General features: G+C 30.3%; 2 protein-coding genes across 2 annotated transcripts; one reads left to right on the top strand and one right to left on the bottom strand.

Annotated features, from left to right (window-relative positions):
- The first annotated feature begins 543 nt into the window (after positions 1-543).
- Positions 544-3,836, top strand: LOC127144406 (mitochondrial outer membrane protein porin 3-like). Its single transcript, XM_051080317.1, has 4 exons — positions 544-662; positions 1,845-1,989; positions 2,272-2,343; positions 3,612-3,836. Exons 1-4 carry the CDS (start codon positions 544-546, stop codon positions 3,834-3,836), a joined length of 561 nt encoding a protein of 186 aa, XP_050936274.1.
- A 1,166-nt stretch (positions 3,837-5,002) lies between these two features.
- On the bottom strand, positions 5,003-7,383 carry LOC103501848 (fasciclin-like arabinogalactan protein 12). The gene is made up of 2 exons (XM_008465576.3): positions 6,923-7,383; positions 5,003-5,723 (listed from the first exon to the last, which is right to left on the bottom strand). Exons 1-2 carry the CDS (start codon positions 7,188-7,190, stop codon positions 5,260-5,262), a joined length of 732 nt encoding a protein of 243 aa, XP_008463798.2. The 5' UTR covers positions 7,191-7,383; the 3' UTR covers positions 5,003-5,259.
- Between the last annotated feature and the right edge of the window lie 1,613 nt (positions 7,384-8,996).

Here is an 8,996-nt window from a genome sequence, read left to right as displayed (position 1 = left end):
AAAACTAGAACACGCAAACCTTCTAAAAAATGCCAATACTCTTAGAACACGCAGCAGCACCAACAATCAGCCTTCGAACCGGCCTCTCAGATCAACTCCTCTTCCCCACAGTCTCGCGGCAGAGGTACTTTATTTCCTCTTTCACTCTGTGTTTCTTGTTGGTCTCAGATTTCCAATTTACTGTATTTGCAAATTTTGGTTTATGCCGGAGAAAGATGAAGAATATTATTCTGATTGTTGTTGATTATTGTAGACATGAGGCCCCCGAGTTCCATTTTTCCAAAAAATTATGATACCTGCATCAACATTTTTCAAATGATTTTCACGGCAATCATGATTATTTTGGGATTCAGTAATTAATCAATTAAATTAACTAATTAATGAAAAGAACAGCAATGAGTTACACTATGATTAACTAACCCTCTCTATACTCATTCAACCTCATGTTTTAATTTCAACTTTATTTTGGTTTTTACACTTTTACACTATGTTTGGGAACACACCATTTAAGTTAAAGTGAAGAGTATTGTGAAAGACACGCCCATGTTATTAGCAGCAAAGTATGGGGTGGTGGAGATGGTTAGCAGACTTTTCCAACATTTTCCATTGGCGATTCGTGATAGTGACCAAGACAAGAAGAATGTGGTTCTTTTGGCTGCAGAGTAAAGACACGCCCATGTTGTTGTTTGTTTTAGGGATGATATGACTTATAAATTAATGTTGTTTGTTTTGCAATAAAATATGAAATTGCTTGTTAGATCAGACTTTGTAGCTGGTAAATAAAGTTAACTGCTCAACCCGCTAAAATCTCTTTCATTTTAATAGTCATCTATATTAATTACTCTGTCTGTGTATTGGTATTTATACTCATCTTCTGCACAATATCTCCAATTCATCCTCTATAGTTACTTGTTCCTACAAATTATCCAAGTTGTTCTCCAAATTTCGTTTCAGCTTTGTTGGTCCCTAACCACCACCCTATTGTCATTATTATCATCACCTTTTTTTTTCTTTGCAGCAGGGAATATGGAGCTTCCAATAAATGCCAAGTTAAGATTTAGCATATCCTTGTAAAACATTTCACAACCAATGTCGCTGGCAGTAATGTATTTTGTATTGTAAACAATTTGGACTTTGTATATGTATTTAGCATTGTAAAAATTTGATGATGGATAAAACACTCATTTTTGCATTTTATCTTGTTTCTTTTTCCTTCTTTGATCAAATGTAAGTTAGTACCTCCAAGCTAATCTTGTCTTTATGAATTTTCTTAAACTCTATAACCTACGTTAATTCCTCTTTCTTTGGTTTGATTTTTCTTTGATAAGCTGGTTCTCACTATCCATTTTACAAAATGGTTTTATCAAAATTTTGGTGAAGGTTTGCGAGCGGAAAACCAAGTATGGAGGGGTTCCTCTACTTCAGCCTTAATTATAAGGTTGTTTACTTTACTTTTTGTTTTGTTAATGTAACTTCTCTTATCAAAGAAAGAAAGAAAGAAAGAAAAATGGTGCCTTGTGGTCTAGCAAGATGTTGCCCATGGTTCTTACATGAAGTACATCTATATTACTTGAAGTTTGCATGTACAAATATTTAATGTTGTGTGCATTCACTTTAGTTCACACATTGACTGTTTATTGTGGCCTGAGATTTGTTTTTCGAAAGGATATTGTAATTATAGTTTGGATTTGTAGTAGTAGCTTGTTTCATTGTGATCGAATGAGTTTTTAGGCTATTGTCAAGGTAAAAGAACATCTCTTTTGAGCATGAAGAATGATTTTTACTATGTATTATACGTTAATAAAGATTTGTTTGTACTATGTACTATGTATTATATTATGAAGAAAGTTCATTTTTCTGCTTATTAAGAAGGTGGAATCTGTTTGGCACGAACTTAATAAATGTCGACTAAGGTTTTGGGTTGCTATATCTAATTTGCTCATTACCAGGGATATAGAGTGGGCAAATCTGGTTTTTGGGCTTGAGCAGGTAACTCTTTTTCATCACTTGTTTTCTCCTGGTTAGTTATTAATGTGCAGATTTTTATGTCACGCTGTTTAGTGTGTCAAATTATTTAGTATATCTTGAAATTTTTTGTGGAAGTGTTAAGAACTTGAATGCTTGCTTCTCTTTGATTGATGTTCTCTTTCAAAACTATGATGATCGTGCAAAACATTTCTAACTTGTAATTATATTATTCTATATTTGAATGTATCCAATAATAGATGCTTGAAATTCAATCAATGCTTAAAAGCATAGTTTTTATCTCAGGTTGAGACAGTGGAACAATTTGGTGTTGTAGTCCTTATTTTTGCTCGAGGACTGGAGTTTTCTTTGACAAAGGTACACTTTTTAATTGGCGGTTTTATTTCTTTACTCAACGAATGTGTTAAATTTTTCCTTATGTATTAAATGCCTAGACTTATAGATAATTTTCTCTCAAGTTAAAAGTTGAGGGAGTTGTAACTGTTTTTGTACATTAGTTATTGGTTTTCATATTGAGATAAACTTAGGGAAAAATATTGTGTGGCACTCAAATTTTCATCTCTACCTTCTATACAAGTTCGTAGTTATGCAAAGCCCAATTATTTGCCTATTGAGGTATGTTCTTGTACTCATAAAGTTAATATTGGTTTCTATTGTAGTTCAAAACTCTCTATTGTAGATTACAGCCGCTTGATAATTGTTATGTAAGTGACGTCTGTGAGTTTGCCAATTTTATTTTGAATTCTTGAATTGTTTGCTTACTTTGTAGGAGAATTCTTAAGAAATCTGAGGTAATGAGTAAATGTTTTCGCATTAATTATTTATATTTAACTTGTCTTTCAATCTTATGAATGATAATATACCTTTCTATGTTAATTTGTTTATGGTGTATGGGGTTATAGAGATTGTGATGATGAAGGAAAATTTTTCAAAATGGTTGCTTGTTGAAGATATGTCAAGCCATGGAATTTATTTTTGTCAGTATTGTCATTTTCAGTTTGTCTAAGCAACCTCTTACGTAAAACTTTAATTTCTTCTAATTCTCATTGAATTTATCTTTTCTTATAATCGTTGTCGTTTTCATATGTAAAGTAATAGGCAGGTATGGTAAATGCCATAATCTAGTTTAGGACATAATGTATAACTGAATTTTATGAATTTGTTATGAAACTATCATTTGCTTATCTGATTTTTATATGATGTTGTATGTCACATCTTTCGTCTTTGTATTCTCTTATGTTGTAACTAAATTTTCTCTTTGTTTCACTTTTTAGGCTATCAGTTCCACTGAGTTAAGAAAGGTGACATATTTTTGGCAGATGTAAGCACTCAGCTAGAGAACAACAATATCACAACTGATGTAAAAGTTGACACACACTCCAATGTATGTCTAAATGACTAAACATATAATAAGGTTTCCATATGTTTTGAAAATATAGTTTCACTGAATAAGTTTGTATTTTGAAATGCTCCAAGTGTTGCTGGTGAAAGTCTTCTTAAAATGAGGTGTTCACGACTCTTGTGGTTAATTTATTAGAATAAGATAGACTATATATAAAAAATATAAGCTATCAATCTATCGTGCAACACTAATTATCAAACAATTTATACTCGTATGGGCACAGATTGATCTTCAGGTTGAACTCCAATATCAACATGAATATGCTGGAATAAGCACTGGCATTGGTCCGACTGCCAACCCCATTGTTAACTTCGCTGGTGTTATTGGAAATGAGAAACTCTCACTTGGAATAGATTTGTCATTTGACACTGCTTCAGGAAACATTACTAAATTGAATGCAGGCTTGAGTTACACTCACTCTAACCTTATTGCGGCACTTACCTTGTAAGGAAGCAAACTCTTCCTTTTTACTTCTTTTTTCATACCTTTGTTTATTTATGAGAATTTGACTTTCAGACCTTTCTTAAAGTGTGTATGTGCTCTATGTTGTTGAAGTGTGTTGTTTATCATGAAGTGAATGTGATGTGTTTATGTGGGTGAATATGTTGTCTTTGTTGAATCATTTTTTTTTCTTTTCTTATCTTATTAGGTTTTGTTGAATCCATTGGAGCAATGAAGTCATATTTACGCCAATTCATTGATGTATAGGTTTTTTTTATAGGTTTGGTAGGAAATTTTTTTGTTTAAATGTAGTTATTTAAATAGTTTGTTCGTACCAAAACACATTTGTATCAACAATTAAAGTAATATTACAAAGTGTGTTGGGCCTATAAAAGCGTTCACTGTTTTTCCTTATGTGATTGTATTAGTCTGTAATGGTATGCGTAATGGCAGGGCAACAAGAAATACAAGATTCAATAAGAAAGAGGGCTGTAAAATGATGACAGTTAAAAAGTGTCATAAATGATAAATAATGACATTTAATATCTGTCATAGAATATTAACAATGACGGCTATCCTCCGTCATAAAAAATAAACTATGACAGTTATAAGCTGTCATAAAATATAAACAATGATAATTATTAACTGTCATCGAAAATAAATAATGACAGTTACACTCTGTCATAAAATGTAAATTGTGATAGTTATTAATTGTCATCGTAACTAAATAATGACAGTTATAATCTGTCATAAAATGTTTCATTCGTGACATTTATTCTATGTCATGAAAAACCACTTTTCGTGACAGTTTTTAACAACTGTCATGAAATACTTTCCATGACTGCCGCATCAATGACTCTAAAAAACTGTCACGAAAGCTTTTAATGACAGCATTTAACTGTCATCGTAGGTCATTTTTCTACTAGTGAACCTTGTGTTTGTTTTTTCACCTTCTTTTGCACCTAATGATCTTCTCATTTTCTAAAAAAAAAAAAAAGGGAAACATGTATGTCGTCGCCCCACTTACCCCCACACACATATATTTATTTATATTACTGTTAATGTATATTTGTCCAAAATCTCAGCTAAATCTTACATGTATCCTTAAAACTTTATCAACTTTTATCAGCTAAATCTTATATTTATATATATAGGATTGATGAATTGATCCAATTAGAAATTTGCTAACAAAATCTTTTTAATATAAAAATATTATACATTTTCTTTTCTCACAACATGAGAAAAAATATTCTTAATTAAATTTAACACAAACTTTAGATGCAAAAAAAAAAAAAAAACAGAAACAAAAATCAACAACAATACCCTAAAACAAAGCAACACAATCCAACTTCAATTTATAATACACAAAAATAAAACCAATAGCAACAATAGATTGAAATTTCTCCGAGAAAACACTCAAGCAAATTAGGTCAAGAATTTATCCAAACCAACATTATTCCGACGACAACAGCAGCTCCGGTCGAGAAGGACGAGATCCCAGCAAGAGGCACGGCGGAGGAGTTGTCATCGTCGGAATCCTTAGGGCTTTCAGAAATGCCCTTAGCCTTCTTCTTGGACTTCTCGGGTGCGGGAGCCGGGGGCGGGGGACGAGGCTGGAAAACACCAATCGGCTTGAGAACGGAGTCGATTTGGTAGATGGCAAGCTGGTTGTCGGTATAGACGGTGCCGGAGATGGAGGTGTTGACGAGGCCGGAGGAGATGTTGACGGAGTTGCCGGAGGTGGTGACGTTGAGAGGAAACTCGTAGGCGTCTCCGGCCTGAGTTCTCACCGGATTGCTGATTGTTTGGAAGTTTGATAAAGACAAGAAAGTAGGGATCATGTGGAATTGGAGAAGCTCAACCTTTTCTTGGTCATTGAGGGAATTGAGTGTTCCTGTTTTGTAATTATGGAAATCATTACCCATTTTATAGTAAAAAATATTAGTATGATTTACTGAATTTTTTTACATGTAGATTGATAAATCGTGAAGAATATTTATAACTTGTAAAGAACTCGTTTATGCAATAAAAACTAATGTTAAATAATTTTGATGAAAAATTTTATTATATGAACTAATAATTTAAAGAAATCCACAAAAGTGTTTTTACCCGTCATAAGTTTATAAAATTTTAGAAGACCAAAAAATTTTATCCAATTGTGTTCATACTTTTCAAGGACTTTTTTATATTTTAATTATTGTTCCAAGTGTAAATGTTATTCTCGAAGGATAATTGAAAATGATCATGATTTGATTGAGAGGGTGGGCTTTCCATCGAGATCTATCTAAGGTTTTGTATATTTAAAATGACGAGAGAAGGAAAATTCTAACCATTATTAACACGTTTATATATTAATTTAATGCATTAATATATTAATTGAGTTAGGTCCACGTTGACTTTAAAATTATATTATTATTTTTCATGATTTTTATTTGAGGTTTTTCTTATATTTTTAATAAAATATTTGACAAAAATACGACCATGATGGATACTCTGTATGCCATTTAAGGTTTAAGAGTAATTTAATTTGAGTATTTTCAACTATTTTTCTTATTCTTTGAATAAAATATTCGACAAATATATATGATACATATTTACACATTGAATTATTTATCCTAGTGAATAGAGATCCAATAGGTATTTTGTTGAATATTTAAAGAAATCCTTTTTCAGAAGTACTATTTAGAAAGAAAAAAAAAACACTAAAGTGTCTTTTCAACTAAAAAAAATAAAACATATTTCAAGTATAAAATAGAAAATTAATTAAATACATGATGAGCTACACCGTCTTCTTAATTAATCTACCCCAATAGAACAACCCCACTTTGTCATATGATAAAACAATTTTTTTCTTTTTAAACTTTTTGTTGTGTAATTAAAAAAAAAATATGAACTGGAAAAAGATAGATTCAAACTCATGATACACCTAAAATAATATTGCTACATAAAATAATTCAGTAGCCATCATTTTGTACTAGAAGTACTTTTAAATAAACACAAGAACTCCTTAAATACTGTATATAAAATACAAATATATATAGGTAATTTAAAAGTACATAAAAGAGAACATTGGAGAAGAAAAAAATGATATACCAGATTGAAGGTTGGAGAAAGCATTATCAGTTGGGGCAAAAATGGTGAGTTCAGAATTGGAGTCATTGAGCTGAGTGTTGATTTGGTTGGCAACTTGTGTGCTCTTCAAAAGCCTTATTAGAACATTAAATTGGCCACCTTTTTCCAATATTTTTGAGATATTCATCGGCGGCGGTGGCCCCGGAGCCTCCGCCGGTGACTGCCCGTAGCTGCAATCTATAAAGAAGAAGATAAGCAATATTACGAGAGAGAAGAGGCTATTCCCCATCTTTTTCTCTCTGGATCTAGCTCGAAAAATAAAAATGATTAATATTAGTATTAGTATATATTAAAAATAATGGACACTTCAAAGACTAACGAAGACCAAAGGAACAAAAATTTGAAGATTATTTTGGTGTTATGGTAGTGAAGAGAAAGGAGCCAAAGGGGGCTTTTTATGCAAAGATGAGAATGAGAAAAGGTTGGAAAGGTTGGAAAGGTTTGGTGTTTGGCTGTGGTTGTGGAGTTATTATGTTTTATGAAAAATATTTCTTTTTCTATAAAAAAAAAAAATCATATTAATTTCTCCCATATAAATTTTAATGTAGGACAGTTTCGTCTAGTTTCTAAAATTTCAAAATGGTTCATTTTCGTTTCTAAATTTGAAAGATATTTGTTTTAGTATCTAATTAAACTTTCAAAGAAAATGAAAGTCTTTTAACTTCTCTTTTTTTGATCCTTTGCTTAATTATACATAATTTTCCATTTTCTTGAGGTATTTTGTTGAATTTAAAAATGTTTCTCTTACTCAACTATTATAAACTTAGTTGAGCTTTGAGAATAACGGGAGAATGTTTAATTAGCATAAACTCATTTTTAGTGTCTTGATAATCACCTACGAAATAAATGTAAGTTTAAAGTGACGTTTTTAAGTATATTAAAATAAACTAAAATATTTATTAATATATCGTAAAATTTTAGATTTTATCAAATGATAGACATTAATTGAGTTTTATTATTGTCTATCAATATGACTGAGCATATCAATGTCTATCGATATCTATCATCGCTAGAATCTCAAATTTTGATAAATATTATAATTATTTTGTTAAATTTGTCATTTTTTACCGTTCCTCAAGTTTTAAATTACTATTTTGGTTTCTCTCTATTGTATTTTAAAAGAGCTAATCTTAAATGGGGAAATCCTTACAAATACCTTTTGATAAGTTTTGTCTCATAAAACTAGTATCATTTTTTTTAAAATCGTTTAAACATCTTTTCTCGGCCCTTCTCAAGTGAGATCGATCACTCATATTTTCCTAAAATATTAAAACTTTCCAACTTATCCACTCTTTTGAGTAATTCGGCCCATCTTGTTGATATTAGATCGAAATCTACTGAAATTGGCAATTTTTCAAATTTTATCAAATCTTAACTTATTTTTTTATTTGTAAAATTTGAAAACATAAATTTATGCCAAATTTTCAAACCTTTCATTTGACTTTACATGGTATAACCGAAATATTTATAGATATATCAAAATCTATCGCCGTCTATTGGTGATTGTTTATTATTAATAAATTGTGATATTTTCTTGTATTTGTAAATATTTAAAACAATTTTGCCATTTAAAATAATTATCTAACAATAAATGAGGAGTATGAACCAAAATTTAAGGTCTTTATTTAAAGAAGTATAAGGGTAATTGTAATGATGGATAGCAATGTTAGAGCTAATATCCAAATGCATCACAAATTTTTAAAGTAAAGTCTATTTATGACAGACTTATTTATTCTTGATAGGCTTATATGGTCTATAAATAATAGACCATCAATAATACGTACGATTTATCAATGATAGAAATCTATTATTTATAAACTTTGTTTAGGTGTAACTTTTTAATTGTTATATATGATAATATTTTGAATTCAATTTCTATATACTTGCAATACTATGAAGTATATCGACTAAAATTTAAAATTACAACCACTCAAATTAGACGAACTAATTCAATGTCTATAGAACAAATCAAAATAGTATTTAAAATATTTCATTAAAAGTAAGGATTAGATCCTTTCTTTTGAATCAATTATTG

The sequence above is a fragment of the Cucumis melo genome, chromosome 12 (genome assembly GCF_025177605.1).
Source record: "Cucumis melo cultivar AY chromosome 12, USDA_Cmelo_AY_1.0, whole genome shotgun sequence".
In the NCBI taxonomy this organism is placed as follows: domain Eukaryota; kingdom Viridiplantae; phylum Streptophyta; class Magnoliopsida; order Cucurbitales; family Cucurbitaceae; genus Cucumis; species Cucumis melo.
This window is presented reverse-complemented; position numbering and strand designations above follow the sequence as displayed.

Bases quoted from the DNA above. Each gene is read 5' to 3' on its own strand.
- LOC127144406 (XM_051080317.1), top strand. From the start codon at position 544: ATGTTATTAGCAGCAAAGTATGGGGTGGTGGAGATGGTTAGCAGACTT. The intron at 663-1,844 runs GTAAAGACACGC...TATATTATGAAG, and splicing joins GTGGTTCTTTTGGCTGCAGA to AAAGTTCATTTTTCTGCTTA. The intron at 2,344-3,611 runs GTACACTTTTTA...GTATGGGCACAG, and splicing joins TGGAGTTTTCTTTGACAAAG to ATTGATCTTCAGGTTGAACT.
- LOC103501848 (XM_008465576.3), bottom strand. From the start codon at position 7,190: ATGGGGAATAGCCTCTTCTCTCTCGTAATATTGCTTATCTTCTTCTTT. The intron at 5,724-6,922 runs GTATATCATTTT...ATTACAAAACAG, and splicing joins TTTCTCCAACCTTCAATCTG to GAACACTCAATTCCCTCAAT.